The 20,597-nt window shown below is 35.4% G+C and overlaps 1 protein-coding gene across 4 annotated transcripts; it reads right to left on the reverse strand.

Moving 5' to 3' along the window:
• Positions 1–646: 646 nt before the first annotated feature.
• Positions 647–20,289, reverse strand: LOC109084809 (centrosomal protein of 120 kDa). Of its 4 annotated transcripts, none has more exons than XM_042761511.1 (20): positions 20,116–20,289; positions 19,201–19,357; positions 19,012–19,126; positions 18,044–18,179; positions 16,115–16,263; positions 15,819–16,016; positions 14,708–14,932; positions 13,851–14,096; positions 12,403–12,554; positions 12,173–12,322; positions 11,743–11,925; positions 10,025–10,118; positions 9,795–9,938; positions 9,118–9,207; positions 7,756–7,848; positions 7,522–7,683; positions 5,453–5,575; positions 5,272–5,370; positions 2,207–2,352; positions 647–1,026 (listed from the first exon to the last, which is right to left on the reverse strand). In XM_042761511.1, the coding sequence occupies exons 1-20, from the start codon at positions 20,162–20,164 to the stop codon at positions 828–830; spliced, it is 2,910 nt and encodes a 969-aa protein (XP_042617445.1). In that variant the 5' UTR covers positions 20,165–20,289; the 3' UTR covers positions 647–827. The 4 variants fall into 4 exon arrangements, with proteins under 4 accessions (XP_042617445.1, XP_042617443.1, XP_042617442.1 ...); XM_042761509.1 differs by having other exon boundaries at positions 13,797–14,096; XM_042761508.1 differs by having other exon boundaries at positions 13,770–14,096.
• Positions 20,290–20,597: the final 308 nt, after the last annotated feature.

A 20,597-nucleotide genomic window follows, 5' to 3' on the forward strand; every position in this document is an offset into this window, starting at 1 on the left:
ATAGGACAAATATTCCAAAACATTCTGAAAATACAAAATGAGAATTAACTGCACAATTACTAGAAATGTGTATCTCGTATTATATTATAGAATTTGCATACATACAAATATTCTGGAAAAAGACACATTTTTTAACTTTGACTTCGGAGCAATTCTGTAAAATGGCCCGTATATATATGTGTGTGTGTGTTTTATAACGTGTTGTATAAAGCACACTTTATTTTGCATCTCCAGTAAATGTATCTTGATTTAAGGATGTTTAATATTTGAACTGGAAAAGGACAAAAATACAGAGGAAGAGATTCATTTTTTGTAGTGCGTGCAGCATTTAATGCTCTGATTTAAGACTTTAATTTGTGGACCCTACAGAAACCCTGGATTCGGTCAGAACTGACTCAAACTCGTGACTATTTCTTCTGTGGAACACAAACAGAATTTCTGAAGAACGCTGCGCTGTTGTTTTTCACAGTGATCATGACAGACAAGATCCAGAAGAAATCAGAGGAATCGGGTTTAAAACAACACCATATTCAAACCATAAACTGAATAAAATGACCAAACCTGCCTGATTAAAAGACTTGATCCTTTTTTCAACACAACTGATCTGAGCAGAAACAAACTGAATCAGAAAAGTCAAGACAGAGTATGAAAAGAGATCATAAAAATATTTATTTAAACCGACAGTCACAATCTAAATCACACACACACACACACATACACACACACTATAAACAGTCACATATAAAGGCTTGTGAAACGCTGAAGTGTTAATAATCCTGCAGTGATTTATTGAGAAGCAGCGCCACCTGCTGAAAGCAGGAAGCGTGTCACGTGTTCCTGCGGCTCATGGCCTGCTGGATCTGTCGGTCCAGCTCAGAGATGATCCTGTCGTCATGCGTGTAGACGCCGGTGCGCAGCAGCGTGTCTCTCTCCTCCAGCAGACGTGTCACGTGTTCATCGGCGCTCTCGCTCGCACACGCGTGTGCAGTGTCCGTCCAGCTGCGCGGCTCCTCCTGTGGCTTCAGCCTGACACAGTCAATCAAACAGGCTTTTACAGTCCGAACACACATTTGATATTGCTTTACACAGGCTTTAAACATCTGATGTCAATCTCTACAGAGCAACAATATAATGAGACACAGCTGCTGAAACATGACTACAGATTCTAAGTTTGGATTGTAAATTTAATGTGCGCTGCTGACATGAAAAAAAAAAAAAAAAAAAAAAAAAAAAAAACTGATTTTTCTGATAAAAATGATTTAAAAAAAAGCTTGCTGTGCTTGTTTGTAGGGCTGCACAATTTGACCCAAACATTTGAGATTATAACTCAATGTGACTAGAAAATAATAATATTAAAATATTAAACAAAATAAAAAAAATATTACTATTGTATGGAAGCTTGTTTCTGCCATGGGATTAAAAAAATTAAGATAATTGGGGCATTTTATCTCGCTTTTTATTTTTTCTATTTATATCTGAGGATTCTCAGAATTTTCTTGAAATTCTAAATTTATATCTCATAATTCTGACGACAAAAAAAAAATAAAAAATTACATCAAAACAAAAATCACATTTTTTTTTTTTTGTGATATCTACCTCAAATTTGGAGCACAACCGGTTTAGATTGATAGCTTTGATTTTCATGCAGTTTTAAAGTGAAACATGTTTTGGAAATTACATATTTCATATAATTTTTGTTTAGTTCACTTTTTAACTTTTTTCACTCCAGCAATAATCTGTTAAATGCTTCTTAAAAAGAGACCAAACTTTAGATTTTTGACAGTTTAATTTCATTTTCAGGTCTATGCTCAAAAAGTGGTTAAGAGGTAATAAACAGATCATAAAATATAATTTAGTACTATAAAATACACGATTAAATAAAAAAATTATCAAATTCTAAAATTTTAAAAGTGGCAGAAGGTTAAAGCTGGACTTTCGCTGATAACAGCTGGTTTAAAGCGCTTCTCATCAGAGTTGGTGAAGACGGCGACTCAAAAAAAAACAGTGGATCATGAGCTGCTCACGACTCTCAAACACACAGCCAAGAACAAACCACAGCCTTCGAGACTGAATAAACTATACTGCGATGTTGTTTTTCTTTTGGATAATCATGCAGCCCTCATTTAGCAAACACTTATTTTCACACACAAGTCACAGAAAGCAGCAGAAGGCCGGATCACATCGGCGTCTGTGCGGTGGTTTTTACCGGTTCAGCTCGTTACGGATGTCCTGAAGCTCGTGTTTCTCGCTCTGGACGGCTTCCTTCTCTTCAGCGGCCAGGTATCGTAACCTCATGTGCTCCAGCTCCTGCTGCTGCTTCTTCAGACGTGTCATGGCATTCTCCTGCTCGCGCTAAACACACACAAACACACACACATTGTCACAGGACGTCTCCTCAGTCGCTGGTTTTAATGTGTAAAGAGCGTCTGTGAGAACTCAAACGAGCGGGAGTTAATTGATGATGTGTTTGTGGTAATCTCATTTCATCTGCAGTTTTCCTCAAGTATAACCACAGTAAAACTTTCACCGCAGCCAAAAGTGCAAGAAACACTTAGACGTGGCCTTGACTTACGGCTAAACACTAGCTGAAGGAAAACACACACTCGTCCTGAGGATTGGAGGAGTTTCCTTCAGTATCTGCGGTTAACATCGACTCTGTTGGAGGTGTGTGGCGTGAGCGTCAGCTCTAATAACAGCTGCTTGTGTAAATACATGACCAGGGAATGACCCGGACATCAGACGCGAGATTCACGGACACCTGGGCCGCTTCACTGAGCAAAATTACCCAGAAACCCCAAACAGAGCTGACAGATCCATCACAGCACGTCTTCAGTGAAAATCTGCACTGAACGGCACGAGCTCTCTGTCATGTGTGGGACCAGCAAGATTTCTAATGTGTTTTGAAGAAGTCTCTTCTGCTCAGCAAAGCTGCATTTATTTGATCAAAAATACAGTAAAAATGTGAAATATTATTAGAATTTAAAACATCTGTTTTCTATGTGAATCTCTGTTAAACTGTAATTTATTTCTGTGATGCTCAGCTATATTTTCAGCATCATTACTCCAGTCTTCAGTGTCACATTATCTTCAGAAATCATTCTAATATACTGATTTAATATCAATGTTGGAAACAATTTTACTGTAAAAATTGTGAAATATTATTACAATTTAAAACAGCTGTTTCCTATTTTAATATACTTTAAAATATAATTTATTGCTGGATTCTTTGATGTTTAAAAAGTTAAACAGAACAGCATTTACTCAAAATAGAAATCTTCTCTAACAATATACACAACCGTTTCAAAAGTTTGGCGGTCAGTAGATATTTTCTCTCTCTCACTCACTTTTTTTAAAATAATTTAATACTTTAGTAATTAATTCATACTAGGAAGGATGTGTTAAAGTAATAAACAGTGATTTTTAATTTTTTTAGAACAAATTTAGATTTATCTTTCATGTTATAAAAATACTATTTTTGTGCATTTTTACTAATAATAAACAAACTTCTATAATTTTTTATTTTTATTTGTCTTTAGTTTTTTTCGGCAATGATCTGCCAAATGCCTTCTTAAAAAGAGACCAATATTTCGTTTTTTTCCTGTATTTTTGATCCATAAATACAGCCCTGATGAGCAGAAGAGACTTCTTTAAAACACATTAAAACTGTAACTTTTGAACAGCAGTGTATACTTAGTCTTAGAGAAATAATATGAGATTATTTCAGTGAAAAACCATCTACATCTCAACAAGCCGACTTGATATTCAGATGTTTAACGATGAACAACAAACAAGCCTGATTTATAGCTCAATATCATATTAAGTTACGGAGGCCTCGGAGCTCTATAAATCATCAGATGTTTTCTTTACATATCTCTGGCTCTTGAGCGTAAAGCAGAAAGACGAGTCTGTGTCGCTCCAGCTGCTGTGTGTCTGGAACAGTTATTAGCAGGCTGATAAGCTCTTGGTCCTGCTCAGGGTTCACTGGATGTTTCAGCGATGACAGCTCTCCGCTCCTCAGTGTTCACTCACACGGCTCTCTCCATGAGAACTAGTCTGCTTTAACGCTGTAAACTGCTCCATTAGTCTTGAGCTGCTTCTGACTGGATCCAGAACACAAACTCCAGACTATTTTTAAGGCCATTAAGATTTTTTACATTGCGATGTTACTTTCATGACACTGAAGCACATTCTCATGACTGTGATGCACAAGAATCTCAACCTCATTCATGTGAAACTAAAGTATTAATGCACCACGACAGTGTCTGCTTATATATATAAATAATACAATTATTCATTAAAAAAAAATCTAAAAACTAGAACTGCAATTGGGTTATTTTGATTAGGTCAAAAAATAACAAAAAAATTACAGCCAACAATAAAACCTTGATTTCATAATAAAAACATGATTTTTGAAAGTTTTTTGTTTTTGAAAATAAACTCCATATATACATACATACATATATATATACATATATATACATACATATATATACATACATATATATATATATATATGTTTGTTTTTTATATTTTTTTAAAAGTATTATAGAGTAACTTGCAAACATTTTTTAAATATTTTTATATCTTTATAATGCATTTTAAAATACATAAAACAGTATATATGTTTCAAGTAAATATATAAACTATTATACAATTATTATCTATCTATCTATCTATACACACACACAAAATTTCATTAAAATATTTTTTAGAAATACTATTATATAATTTTATGATGTATTTCTATATCTGATTTTTAAATATTTTAAGTGCTTTAGAGTAATACAGTAAAAAGTACAATTGTAAAAAAATACATATATATTTATAAATATAAGAATGTTATTTATAATATTTTAAAATACTTAAAACATATTAAAAATATATAAAATTAAATTTAATATAATTTTAATATATTTAAAAAAATTTTTTTTTAAGTATTTTAATGTATTTTAGTATAACTTGAATACAGTAAAAAAAAAAAAAAAAAAAAAACCCTTTGTGAATGAGAATTACAAACCAATTCCAAAGCAAGCATCCAAGCGCAGTATAGTCATGAGAATCTGGAGTAAATGTCCTTACAAAAGGTTTCATTTTCTTTATGCAAACTTTATTTTTTGGGGTTAAAACTACGAGCTTTCGCTTATCATTTACAGCCGTGACAAGAATCCAAACCGCGACGGTAAAACACACTCCAGTAACATACATGAACCCACGTGACCTCATCATGTGACCGCTCACAGTGTGTTTAGAGTGTTAACCTGCTAGTCTTACCTGTTTAAACCTGGCCAGCTCCTTCAGGGCTCGTCCCCACTGCTGCTTGTAATGCAGTTTGGATTTAGTTGCAGACTCCAGTTTACGCTCCAGTTCCACCTTTAGAACAAACACAGGTTTGATGTGATCAGACACGAAAGCCTCAAAGCCTCTGCTCGGTGTAGGGCTCAGTGTCTCTGACCTTCTCCAGGGTCAGCAGGTTGATCTCTGACTGCAGACGGACCTCGGGCCGGACGTTCTGCTGATCCCGGTACTGCAGGAACTCCTTCTCCAGCTGCTTGTATTTGTTCTCAGCCTCTTGTATCTTTCGGCATGAACGTGAGGAAGGAACAAGAGACAAACAGAAAAATGAGCAGAGAATGATGCATTTGAACTTTACGTATTAAATCATATTTGATGCATCAGGCTCTTATGGCTCTGAATTTACAGCTCAACTTTATTCAAACAGATCAAAAATGTGAATGTGGTGCAGATGCTGATATTTCTGATGCATGCAAATTAAAATCTGATGAAGTATGACTCTCTTATTAATCTATGACTGAAGACTGAGAAGCGCCGCCGGCTGACGCACACAGTGCTGTTCGTTACAGATCCAGTGTGTGTTTAGCAGCACATCCATCAGCTCAAGCAGCTACCGCTGAAACTCTTCTCGTGTGTGAGACAGCGTCCAGTCCAACTAAACCCTTACAAGCGCTCTCCATCCGCCGCTGACAGAAAGCAGACGCCAGAGAAACCTGACACACGATGTTCGGTGTTCACAAACGAGGAGAGAGCGTCCAGAAAAGAAGAAGAAGAAGAAGATTGTGCCTGGATAAACCGGGACAAATGTATGTTTACACGTTACTGACACGAGAGGGAAGACCATATATACGCCAGAAAGCTCTCTTCTCTTTTCGCATGTCAGAAACCCACTTTGCTTGATTTGTTAGCACTGCGCCGGGCCAGATGTTTTCTGGGAAAAACTGAGACGGCAGGCTGAAGTTTTTCAGTAGGTGTGCTGTCTGAAGACGAGGAGATGCTCTGTTTCAATACAGACACAAGATCTCAGAAAACTGCTGATGCATTACGTCAGCGATTATGAGAACTTTCTCTAGTCTTTAATATATATATATATAGCCTGCTGTACAAAGGTTTGGGATCAGTAAGATTTTTATTACTTTTCTAAGAAGACTTTTCTGCTCACCAAGGCTTTATTTATTTGATCAAAAATACAGAAAAAACTGTAAAATCGTGAAATATTATTACAATTTAAAATAACAGTGTTCTATATTAATACTCTTTAAACTGTAATGTATTTCTGTGATGCGCAGCTGTATTTTCAGCATCATTACTGCAGTCTTCAGTGTCACATGATCTTCAGAAATCATTCTAATATGATGATTTATTATCTATTACATTTTAACAGAGATTCACATAGAAAACAGATATTTTAAAATTATAATATTTCACAATATTCCTGTTTTTGCTGTATTTCTGATCAAATATATGCAGGCTTGGTGAGCAGAAGAGGCTTCTTTAAAAAACATTACAAATCCTACTGTTCAAAAACTATATATATATATATATATATATATATATAATATATAGATATATATATATATATATATATATTATTATATACATACATATATATATATATATATATATATTCCCAGAAAAAAAATATATTCTCAGCTGCTTCTCACTTCAATGATTCTGAACTTAGTGTTTTCAGAAAATGTGGAATCTTATGTGAAATGAATGTACACTTCTTTACATCTTAAGGATAAAACTGATAAGTTCAAATAGTTCTGTGCATTAGTGTAAATATAACCTGTTAGACCCATAATACAGAGAAAATAATTATAAATAATATACATCTGGATTTATTACTGAACTGTAATCACTTTAAAAGTCCTTATAACAGCAAGCTGATAAATTTAGTAGCTTTGAAAGCTGGTAAACTTATTAATTAACAGTACAAATAAACGTAGATAAAGAATCGGATCGGATTGTGAGATGCCTAAAGACTCCCAATAAATGAACTGTGGGTGACAAACAGATTTCTACAGCAGCATTAGTGACTGAAAGCATGTGTGTTGTGTGTTGATGATCTCAGACTGGATTATCAGTGAAGCTCTTCACTCCTCTCTTAAGAACGGATGGATTAGTGAGTATTGACATCAGCGGGGGGTGACCTCGTGACCCCAGGGTCACCTGACCTCTCCCGGCTCAGAGATCATGGTCACAGCTCGTGTCTGCTGTGTTTACCTGCTGTCGCTGCTGAGCCAGTTGATCCTCGAGCTGCCTGACCTTTGACCTCTCCAGCTCCACCTGGTGAGTGCAGTCCTCGCGCAGGCGCCGGCCGCTGTCTTGCAGCTCTCGCAGGCTGAACTCGTGCTCGGAGCGGAGCTCTCGCTGCAGCCTCTGCGTCTAAACGAGCGGCAGACGGAGGCCTCAGAAACACGATCACATGACACGCTCTCTGAAGATCATCAGACTCACCTCCATCTCAGCGTGAGCCAGAGCCTTCTCTCGCTTCTCCAGATCAGACAGAGTCTTCTGCAGCTGCTCCTCCAGAACATTATACTCCATCTCCTGAAAAATAACATCAAAAATAATTATAATATAATACATAATTTTTTAAAAATAAATTATAATATAAAAAATAAATACAAATAATATTTATACACATATATAAATCAATATAATTAATTATTAAATGTAAAAATAAATTTATTTTATTAAATAATAAAATTATTTTCCTGACTTCCTGAAGAACAATAGTGATGGTAATTAAACCAAAAACTCATTATTTAGCCACAGTCATGATATTCCAATCGTGTATGACTGTAGATCTTCAGCAGAACAATATAATAATGAGATGTTTAGCAGAATGTTCACGCTGCTCCTTTACATATAAATGACAGCGGATGCTGATCAGAGCTCCAGAAAGCACTTAAAAACACCATTAACGCATCAGAACAGTGGTTCAAATGACTTGTGTGTTACTTTATATGAAATTTACATGATTAAATTCACATTTATGCATGTGGCAGATGCTTTTATCCAAAGTTTTGCAGTGCAAGTGACATATATACACCGCAAAAAATGTTTTTCTTACTTAGTTTTTTTGTCTTGTTTCCAGACGAAATCTCTAAAAATTCTTAAATCAAGAAGGTTTTTCTAGACAAGTAAAAATTATTGTCTTATTATCAGAAAAAAAACAGGCAAAATTATGTGAGTTTTTGCTAAGAACGAGCAAAATAATCTGCCATTGAGGTAAAAAAAATTATATCGTTTTCTGTTTGAAATAAGTTTATTTTGCTTATCCCATTGGCAGATTATTTTGCTTGTTCTAAGCAAAAACTCTACAAAAAAACTCTAAAAAAACAAAAAACAACAATTTTGAAAACAAAATAATTTTTACTTGTCTACAAAAACCTTCTTGATTTAAGAATTTTTAGAGATTTTGGCTGGAAACAAGACAATAAATCAAAGTAAGAAAAGCATTTTTTGCAGTGTAGACCTGGCACTTGTTTTGTTTATTACCCGTAATTTGATCTTTAAATGCAATGTTTACATAAGTTTGAAAGGCTACATGCTAATGTTTCATTGTATTATTTCCTTTTCATTTTTAATAGCATTAATAATTTTTTAATTAATCTATTAATCTAATTGTATTTATATATGATTTTTTTCAAATAGTTAAATAAAACAATATTAAAAATAAAATAGTTACAATGTTTTTGGTACAGAACTGAATTTGGAGAATCTTCAGGAATGATCAGCGCTGCCTCTCCTGTCTGAAACCAAACAGTGCTGGACTGAAGAAGGACTGATATATTCTGTGTTTGTGTGTCTGACCTTCTTCTTGATGAGCGCCTCCCGCTGGAGATCTCTCTTCCTCCACTCCTCTGCCAGCGCCTGCATGTGACTCAACTCCTTCTGCTTCAGCTGGGCACAAAACAAGGCTTGTTCATTTCACTTTTGGTGTGAAAGTGATTTTGCATTTGCCAAAAATGAACTTTTTTATATTATAAACAAACACGCAAGCCCAGCCCCGATGAGAAAAATTAACACAAAAGTAACAAAACGCACTACTTTTCATAAAATGTAACTAACTCGCTTTTTTTTTAAGGGAGAAATGCAATACTGTAACACATTAGCAACATAAAAACGTAACGTAAATCCTTAATGCACATAACTCTTAAAATTAAGAAGAAACTGATATTTTAATGGAAAAAAAAAAACAATAACAATAAAAAACAAAAAAAAACAATAAATGTGAGATGTCACATACACTGGGTATTTTACTTCGATCTATTATAGTTTTTTACTTTATACAGTAAGGGAGCTTTCCATTAATCAATTAATAGTCTTTTACTATTAAAATTACAATCATTTTTACAGTGTATGAGCTCAACGCTGTCCGTTTTGAGCGACGAAAATCATTATAGAACATACACAACAGCACAAACTCCCACAACTACAGTGAAAAACAGCAGTGGAATTGTGTTTAACTCAGATCTGTAGAGCCGCACCTGATTGTCGAACAGATCCTCCTGCATCTCCTTCCACATCTCCAGCTCCAGCGCTGCCTTGTACTCCGGGGTCTCTCGAGGTCGAGTGAGAGGCTCCGCCCCCTTGGGGCCCTGAGGAGGAGCAGCCAGAGCTGGCGGCGGCCCCTGATCAACAAACCACACCCGTGACTCTGCTGTTCAAGCCACATCCACCTTCAGATTGAGAACCGTAATCAATCAAAGAGCCGCACCTGTGACGATTCAGAGACGAGGACGTCTTGAGCTTTCACAAACCCCAGATCTTCAAGAACGCTCACATAACTGAGTTCAGCCAACCTCTCAGACCTACAGACACACAATTCAGTTCAACCATCAGGACACAAAAACATGAAAAAGGTCATCTTTATCTCTCACAGTTCTGTTCGTCCCACCACAGAAAACAAGGTAACCGCACCTTCTGTCTCAAAAAAAGAATTCTTGCAGTTTTATCAGAATTGCAAAAAAGGTCAGAATTGTGAGACATAAAAAAGGTAACACAAAAACAAAAACCATCAATCCTAAAAACTTTAAAAATCCCTAAACCACAAACCACCACAAACAAAAAATATATTTTCACCTCTGTATGACTTTCTTCCACAAACACAAAATATATTTTCACCTCAGTGTTTTATTTTATTCTTATTTTTGTTTATAAGATTTTCATTCTATCAATTTATTTGTATTTTATCTATTTTCTATTGTTTATTTCTTTTTGCACCTCCTTCTACTGTTCTAATGCAAACATATATTGTTGTTGTTCAATAACAATAAAAACTAGATAAACAGTTCGTCAGGACACACTTTAGGTTAGCTTGAGAAAGCCTAGCCTGGAAGTTTAAAGCAGTTGTAAAAGCCTGAAATTTGAAAATTTAGATAGATTAGATGTTGATAACATGTTTCTAACATGATTAGCAAGTGACTAGCATGTTGCTAGCAAGATTAGCAAGTGACTGGCCTGTTTCTAGCATGATTAGCATGGTACTAGTGTGTTGCTATCATTTTGTTAGCATGATATCAAGTGACTAGTATGTCGCTAGCATGATTAACAAGTTACTAGCATGTCACCAGCATGATTAGCATGTCACTAGCATGTTTCTAACATGATTAGCAAGTGACTAGCGTGTTGCTAGCAAGATTAACAAGTGACTGGCCTGTTTCTAGCATGATTAGCATGTTACTAGCGTGTTGCTAGCATTTTGTTAGCAAGTGACTAGTATGACTAAAAAACTACTAACAAGTCACTAGCATGACTATAAAATGACTATCATGTTGCTAGCATGACTAACAAGTCACTAGCATGTCACTAGCATGTTGTTAGCATGATTAGCATGCTACTAGAATGTCGCTAGCATGATTATCAAGTTACTAACATGTTGCTAGCATATTTCTAGCATGATTAGCGTGTTACTAGCATGACTAGCAAGTTATATATCTATGGTTTCTAGCATGATTAGCATGTCGCTAGGATAGATAGATAAGAAACATTAGATGAGTTTAAATGAATCAGAAATAGTACACAGAAGGGAAGCATGATTGAGCCTCAAAGGATTCTGGGAGTTCAGATTTGTTGGAGTTTGAATAGTCTTGGCTCATCTGAACATTCCTCAATGTAAGTCTGTGGGATTATAATGATTTTTAATCTTCAGTTCTATGAAAACTGTAAGTCGGATCAGTCTGAGGAGCTGGGCTGAGGTTGGTGAGCTTGAAAGCTCCAGGAGGAGGAGTGTTCAGAAATTTAGTCTAAGAAGAAGAAGAAGAATAAATAGCTTAAGCAGCAGATCAGTAACTTTCTCAAGCCAACCTAATAAACATCTGAGAACTGTGTGTTCTGAGATCACCACCTAGAGGTGAGTTCTGAGTGCTGCAGGTATAATGTCCTGCTGGGAAACATGTTCCTGCACTCTTCACGCAGCGTAAGCCTTTCACGAACCCGTCTGCTTTCACGATGGGGATCCTCTCAGAACAGCTCTGTCTCCAGTGCTGAAGACCAGACGGGTCGAGGAAGCGTGTTTTCTCGGAGCTGAGGAGACGGGACAGATGAATGCTGACAGAACCCAGCAGAACATCTCCAGAGCTCGGCTCTCTGTGCCACATCTCCACCACCAGAGGAACCCTGAACACACACACACACACACACACACACACACTGTGCTTTCAGTTCATTTCCACCCTGTGAAGCCTGACATGAAATCACAATCAGAAAAATCGAAAAATCAGTCGAGATTTGACACGTGAGGCTCGAGCTGAAGCTGGACGTTTGTACAATTACACTAAAAAACACAGTAGATTGAGTGCGACATCATTTAGAGACGATCAGATATGATGCAGTAGCTTTAACAGGGTTAAAGGTCAGATCTCACCTGAGGAAAGTGTCCTGAAGTTGATTGGGTAAAGCGGCGAAATCAAAGGCGCAGTACGACTGCGGCAGGAACACCTCCGTGTTCTTCTTCACCTCCACCGCTGGACTGGTCATGATGGGAGCCGCGCTGCCGAAGAACTGGTAAGCGTATCTGGGGAAAGAAACACGTTAGCACACGCGGGGAACATGCTAGAGCTGCGTGTGGAAGCTCAGGCTGCGAGCGCGAGTCACCGGAGGACGCAGTTAACAGGGAAGCTGGTCCGGAGGTCTCGGACGCTGCGCAGGTCCAGGGAGAAGCAGTAGTGATGTGCGGACGCAGGGATGGAGATCTTCGGAGCAGAAACAGAGACGGACGAGTCTCCAGCATCAGCTTCAGAATCATCTGTCAGAACAAAACAGATGTTCATACTTCGATACGCGTGTTATACAATCACACGCACTACCGGCACAGTTACGAAACTGAGGTTTATACGTCATCTGAAAGATTAATAAATCATCTCTCCATTGATGTGTGGTTTGTTAGGAGGACAATATTTAAAAACCTGGAATCTCAGGGTGCAAAAAAATCTAAATATTTAGTTAAAAGTTGTTCAAAAGAAGTTCTTCGCAATGCATTTTAAGTTTTGATATATTTACGGTAGGAAACTTACTGAATATCTTCATGGAACATGATCTTTACGTTATATCCTAATGATTTTTGGCATAAAAGAAAAATCAATAATTTTGATTAATTAATTAATTTAGATTCCGAGTCTGGTGACCGCATTAAAATATGCAAAAGTGATTTTTTTTTAAACACAGAAAGCTTAATAAATGCCTACTAGTTGACTAGTTTCAAACAACTTTTCTGAAATAAAATGTCATTCTCCTTCAGCGTAACAGATATATTTGTATAAAAATGAAACATACATATTCTGTCCTGTACTTATTATATAAAAGAAAAGAGTGATCATACTAAATTTGATTATATTTTAAATGATTAAAAACTTTTTGCTGTTAAATGGGTTAAAGCTAGTGGATTGAAGGACAGGTTTAAAATTATATTTAATTTGTTTTTGGAGCTGATCAATAAATTTAGTCTTTCAGTGTCATCTAATAATTCTTGTTCTTAATATGCCTGACAAGATTTCTTGGTATATTTTTTGTTAGATGTATGATTCATTTTTGCTCAAAAAAATACAATTAAACCAGTCACATTCTAATATAAGAATTTTTTCTTATTTTCTTATTTAAACTTATTAATGCTTGAAACCCCCTTTTCATTAGGATCATCAGCTCGAAACCAACATTGAAATAAAGTATACTGAATTACACTAGGACTCTTATTTTGAAATCTCTACGCTATACTACTTACAGCTGAAATTTGCATTCTTACATCCATCAACAGCACATTACAATAAACACTGGCATGATTCATCAACAGCAGATCAAAAGCAATTGCTTGGCATTTATGTGCGATATTCATATTTCATTATTTAAAGAAATACTAGCCTTTTGAAGGTTATTTAAATCATTCTGCAGAGGACAATGTCATCAATCCCACAGATTTTACATGTACTTGAACACTTGCCATGCGCTGTGGGCGGGGCCTGTCTCTCGTGCGCTGTGGGTGGTGCCTGTCTCTCGTGCGCTGTGGGCGGGGCCTGTCTCTCGTGCGCTGTGGGCGGGGCCTGTCTCTCGTGCGCTGTGGGCGGGGCCTGTCTCTCGTGCACTGTGGGCGGGGCCTGTCTGATGTCACTGCACAGACTCTCGGCCTCGCTCTCCGAATGCTGGTGCTCAGGAGAAGCGTCTGGAGACCGGAGACACCGGTGTGGTGATGGGCTCCTAAGGGCTCTGGGCTCCTCTGAGGGACGTTCATGATGGGTGGCTGGAACCGGGCCTTTCTTCACCGGCGTTTTAGGTCCATTCTCAATGGGTACTTCCAGCTGGTTTTGATTTCATAGTAATAATTATTAAATAAAACCATAAAAACATTTTCATTAATTGAACATGTTAAACTTAAATAAAACACATATTTACAAAAAACAGAACATTTTTCATTTTCATTAAACTAAGTGTACTGAAAGAAATATGTATAAAAACTATACAGACATAGGTAAAAAATTATTAAAATAACAAAAACACAATAAAATGACAAAATCTGTAACTAAAATTAAAACAAAAACAGAAAATATAAAAATAAAAACTAATTATCTTCTTAGAATATTAAGAAAAATCCCTCTTCATGAAGACCCCTTGAACATACATTTATTTTAAAAGTCCAAATATCACATATGAATATGATCAATGCTATTTTAGGATCATTGAGATGCTATTATAGTTTTCATGAATATTCTGAATTTTTCTATGGGTTTAATTTTGTTTGATTTTTATTAGCATTTTTTTTAAATATGTCTATATAGTTAATTTTAGTTTTATAATTTTTTTGTTTTAGTTATTTTAGCACGCCAAGTTAAACTAAATGAAAATAACAGATGTTGCCTTGGCAACTAAAGTCATGTATGAACTGTATTTCCAGAAAGAGTTGTGCTCAGACCTGATTCCTGATGTCTTCGGCTCTCAGCGTCACAGACACGCTCACAGTGGGCTGGAGGTCCGGCGGGACACACTGCAGCCCGGGCTTCACACGCTTCGGAGGCTGCAGGATGAAAGCGCCCTCTATAGTGGCGGGACGCTTACTGAGATCAGCGCTGCTCTTCATTAACCCGGCCAGACTGACGTCAGTGCTGCCCAGAGACTGGTTTCCACAGCAGAGATGGATCTGTGTGCAAAAAATAACATTCATCACTGTTACTAAAGACTAGGGCTTTCGATTTAACACCTTCATTATCGAAAAAATAACGTGTTAAAACGATAAATACATTTAATGTGCCACCTCTTTATCTCACACTGATGCAGCTGCTGATAAACACGAGGAGTCTATTAATACAGTGATATGAGCGCAAGAAATAAATCACCCTCTTTAGTTTAGTTTACCAAAATCACACCAGCAAGAGAGCTGTTTCTCCCCAATATCTGCTCTGCTGCAAATGTGACAAATACAATTATATTGTGTTACATTTTAGAAATAATATTGTCAATATTTGCTCAGTTTCACAACTGAAAATAGTTCCAATCAAAGCCACAGCTGAACTGTCGAGCATTTCTGATCAACACACAGCGGTGATTCGTTACTGAATGAGTCAATGTTTTTGAATGAATCGAGTGATTCAACGATTCAGTGACTCATTTATAAATACAGTCAAGTCAAGTCACCTTTATCTATATAGCGCTTTTAACAAAACAGATTGTGTCTAAGCAACTTTACAGTATTAAATAGGTGTCAATAATGCAGTCACTTGCTTTGTTTCTGAATGAATCAGCTGAATGAACGATTCAATGACTCACTCATTAATGACTCGCCACCACCTACTGCCACTTTTACTTTCATATTTAAAATATCACTCCATTTTTAAAATCATTTCACTATGAATTAAAAAAAAAACATTAGAATCTAAATATTTCTTTCTAAAGCTACTCTTTTTTGCAATGTCTATTCAATGCTTTTCTCATTTAACACAACGATGACTTTAAATGATCTTTTTTTTTTATGTGTGATTAATTAGATTAATTAAAATCTGTCCACATCATGTGGTGTGGTCTCGGACCTGGAGGCAGGGCTGCTGGCTGAGGAAGAGCCGCAGGAAGCGCTCACTGCTGCGGATGCGGACGGACGCTCGCTCCGGCTCAAAGTTCGGACTGAGGAGGTTCTGGAAAGGTTCGCTGGTGACGTCGTTCCCCAACAGAGTGTAATAGAAGAAGAACTCTGAGCCCTCGCTGGACAGCTTGGTGGAGCTGGAGATCAACTGAAGATCAGGGAGACGTGTCGTTTAGTCATTATTACACAAACACACACACAAACATGTACGAATACAGACTGATACGCGACGGCAGCTCTTTTCACCTGCTCCAGTTTAGTAGCAAACGCAACCGTCACCGACAGCACAAACATGTCCACGCAGACATCTTCAGGTCCGATCTGATGAAAACCTTCTTCCTCGTTCAGAACCGGCCTGAGTTTCTCAGAGTCCAGAGGAACCAGCGCCGGAGAGCCTAGAGTTCACAGTGACGTCATTAACAAAATCAACATGTGAGTCCACACGAACCCCACTCACGACCCGTTTAGGGTTCAAACACAGCCTAAAACAATGACTGCATAGATATCTGAATACTAGTTAACATTAACAATAACCAACTGCACATCAGTGTTGCTTTAGTATTATTTATATATGGTTTTATTGTTTGTTTATTTTTTTGAATTAGCTTTTATTGTATTAAGAATATATTTAGGTTAATGTTTTGTAATTATCTTTTTTATTTTGTCATTTTTATTTATTTATTTTGTAAAAAAATTACTATATTTAGATATAGAAAATTTATTTAGAAAATATTTAGATACATTTTTAGTAGTTTTCTTTTTTATTTTGTCATTTTTTATTTATTTTGTAAAAAAAAAATCACTATTTTCTATTTACCAAAATATTACTGTTTTTATTTATTTTTTGAATTAGCTCTTATTATAATAAGAAAATATTTAGATACATTTATAGTATTTTTCTTATTTTGTCATTTTTATTTATTTATTTTGTAAAAAATATTATTATTTTCTATTTACCAAAAATATTACTGTTTTTATTTATTTTTTTTAATTAGCTTTTATTATAATAAGAAAATATTGAGATACAGTTTTAGTAGTTTTCTTTTTTTATTTTGTCATTTATTTATTTTGTAAAAAATATTACTATTTTATATTTACCAAAATATTACTGTTTATATTTATTTTTTTAATTAGCTTTTATTATAAGAAAATATTTAGATAAATATTTAGTAGTTTTCTTTTTTTTATTTTGTCATTTTTATTTATTTTGTAAAAAATATTACTATTTTATATTTACCAAAATATTACTGTTTTTATTTTTATTTTTTGAATTAGCTTTTATTATAATAAGAAAATATTTAGATAAATTTTTAGTAGTTTTCTTTTTTTATTTTGTCATTTTATTTATTTATTTATTTTGTAAAAAATATTACTATTTTCTATTTACTAAAATATTACTGTTTTTATTTATTTTTTTGAATTAGCTTTTATTATAATAAGAAAATATTTAGATAAATTTTTAGTAGTTTTCTTTTTTTATTTTGTCATTTTATTTATTTATTTTGTAAAATAAATATATTACTACTTAGGTTTCAGTTTAAGTCTAGTCTAGTCCAGTTTTTGTTTTTATTTATTTCCAGTTAGCATTTTTTTTTACCAATATATTTATCAACTTTTTACCAAATATGAATTACACATCAATAAAAAAAAACATTAATTCAGAAAAACATTTAAAAAAAATAATAAATTGTTAAATACCAGACACCTCAGAAGCACACCTGCCATTACATTACATAATGTAAACCAGTTAGTATTTAAAAAAAAAGTAATTTTCAATATTTTTTTATTTTTTATTTAATATTTATATTTTATTTCAATTAACAAACATGTTTTAATTATTTTAGTTAAGTTGTTTTAGTGGATAAAGTTATTATATTTTAGTGAAAAATTACAAAAACAATCATTTTAGAAACTTTTTGTTATTTGGAATAAACAAACCGATGAATCCTTCACCTAATAACCAGCATCAAGTACAAGATTTCATGTTGATTTTAATAATGATGCCTGACAGAACTGAACCAGCACTGACCTGACACACAGTGTGGAAAAGCAAACTTTGTAGAAGCTTTGAAGCCCATCAACAGAAGCAGAGAACAGGAGGAAAAATGGAAAATAGGAAGGAAACAACGGCACAAACAGAAGAAGGAACGAGATCAGACGTGAGCGGTCAGGTACCTGGCCTCGGTGGAGCTTTCTTTGCCTTGAACTGCTCAGCTGATGGTTTGGTGTCGTTCTCTAAGATCATGCTGATCAGAAGAGCAGGCTTCAGTTTCGTGTACTTGCTACTGAGTAAAGGATGCCATTTAGGAGCCTGAAGAACACACAGAAGACTTTCAGAAAAGCCAAAGCTTTCAAAAAATCAAGTCGGCTAATGAGACGACACAAAACCTTGATTCAAGATCTTGACAGCACACGTTTGGAATAAGTACGATTTTTAATGTTTTTGAAAGAAGTCTTTTCTGCTTACCATTTGTTTGATCAAAAATACACTAAAAACAGTGAAATATTATTATAATGTAAAACAGCAGTTTTCTATGTGAATATATATTAAACTTTAATTTATTTCTGTGATGTGCAGCTGTATTTTCAGCATCATTACTCCAGTCTTCAGTGTCACATGATCTTCATTTCTGATTAATGTGGAAACTGTGATACACCACCATTTAAAAGTTTGGAATAAGAAAAAATAAAAATAAAAAATAATACTTTCATTCAGCAAGTACACATTACATTGATGAAAAGTAACAGTAAAAACATTTATATTGTTACAAAAGATTTCTATTTCAAATAAATGCTGTTCTTTTGAATTTTCTATTCATCTGTGAATCCTGAAAAAATAAATGCATCACAGTTTCCACTGAAATATTAATGTTTTCAACATTGATAATAATCAGAAATGTTTCTTGAGCAGCAAATCAGCATATTAGAATGATTTTTGAAGATCATGTGACACTGAAGACTGGAGTAATGATGCTGAAAATACAACTGCGCATCACAGAAATAAATTACAGTTTAACACATATTCACATAGAAAACAGCTGTTTTACATTATAATATTTCACATTTTTACTGTATTTATGATCAAATAAATGCAGCTTTGTTGAGCAGGAGAGACTTCATAAACAGAGAGCTGACGGTCTGACCTGCTTGATCTCTTGCAGTGATCTGAGATCGAGGACGATATATCCCACACACTCCCTCGCAGACGTGCCGGAGTCGACGGAGTAACACTGCAGTTTGATGGGGGTCCTCTGGAGTCTGTGGGAGGAGCAGAGAGTGAGGCGCTGACGGAGGATCATCACGTGGAGCTGGATCACACGAGCAGAACTCACCGGTGCTGATGCAGCGTCCTGCGGTCCAGCTCCCAGGCCAGTTCAGTGCAGAACTGCGGCTGTTCTCTGTGTTCGACCGGGTCTGTGGCCAAAGTCTCTCCGTCAAAGCGAGCCTCGACGACCAGTGTGTGCCGCGGACTCCTAGGAAACTGACGGCCTGATGAAGGAGAACAGTTTGGGATCGGTGAGATTAGTAATGTGTTTTAAAGAAGTCTCTCCTGCTCACTAATGCTGTGTTTATTAAAACAAAAATACAGTAAAAATGTGAAATATTTTTATAATGTAAAACAGCTGTTTTCTATGTGAATCTCTGTTAAACTGTAATTTATTTCTGTGATGCGCAGCTGTATTTTCAGCATCACTGCTCCAGTCTTCAGTGTCACATGATCTTCAGAAATCATTCTAATATGCTGATTTACTGCTCAAGAAACATTTCTGATTATTATCAATGTTGAAAACATTAATATTTCAGTGGAAACTGTGATACACTTCCATTCAAAAGTGTGAAGTAAGTTAGATTAAACAAAGAAATTAATAGTTTTATTAATCAAGAACGCATTAAAGTGATCAAAAGTGACAGTAAAGACATTTATAATGTGACAAAAGATTTCTATTTCAAATAACGTTAAATGCTTCATCTGTGAATGCTGAAAAAGAAAACTATTACAATAATCACATACCGTGGTAAGTACTGTAGAGAATACTATGGTAAAAATGATATTACCATGGTAACGTTACTTTTCGGAACTCTTACTAGCGACTTATCTTTTAACAAACACATATTTAAATATCATTAATAAGCGTGTCAAGCCTCGGAAATCCCTGTGAGAGAACACAATCATCAGTTATCAGTCTAATACTGCATTCGCTTTGATTTAACTGCAGGAATCATAAACAAACACGTCTCTCTGGTACCTTCGAGAACAGAAACAACAATCAGCAGCTGCTCTGGTTTTGAAGCCATGTTTTCAGCACACTCATGATGATCTCGGGACGAGTTTGATCTGTTGTTAGTCTTTAGCGCGTCTGTTGTGTTTGAACAACGACTGTAACTGTCAGGCTGTGCCGCTTCCGCCGGAAACAGCGGCGTGTTTGTGAGTGAGTGAGTGAGTGAGTGAGTCGCGCGCCCTCTGCAGGACGGATGTGCGCGTTACACGTTTCTCATAAATAACAAATCTTTTTATGGAACATAAATAGATGAGGTAAGTCACCGAATGTTTTAATGATATATTATATACAAATTATATATACTTTGGCTTAATGTTTGTATTTTTGTCATATTTAGTGGTTTGAATCGCTTAAATAATCGTTACTATGGTAACCGTAACGGCCGACAAAGTACCGCTAACAGAAAACTTTACCGCTAAACAGTTTTGTGCACGTTTATCGTGATAATG

This window comes from Cyprinus carpio, chromosome A8, assembly GCF_018340385.1.
Source record: "Cyprinus carpio isolate SPL01 chromosome A8, ASM1834038v1, whole genome shotgun sequence".
NCBI lineage: Eukaryota > Metazoa > Chordata > Actinopteri > Cypriniformes > Cyprinidae > Cyprinus > Cyprinus carpio.

Bases quoted from the DNA above. Each gene is read 5' to 3' on its own strand.
- LOC109084809 (XM_042761507.1), bottom strand. From the start codon at position 20,164: ATGGCTTCAAAACCAGAGCAGCTGCTGATTGTTGTTTCTGTTCTCGAA. The intron at 10,119-11,742 runs GTTCGTGAAAGG...GTGTGTCTGTAG, and splicing joins CCCATCGTGAAAGCAGACGG to GTCTGAGAGGTTGGCTGAAC. The intron at 2,353-5,271 runs GTAAGACTAGCA...GTGTGTGTTTAG, and splicing joins AGCTGGCCAGGTTTAAACAG to CGCGAGCAGGAGAATGCCAT.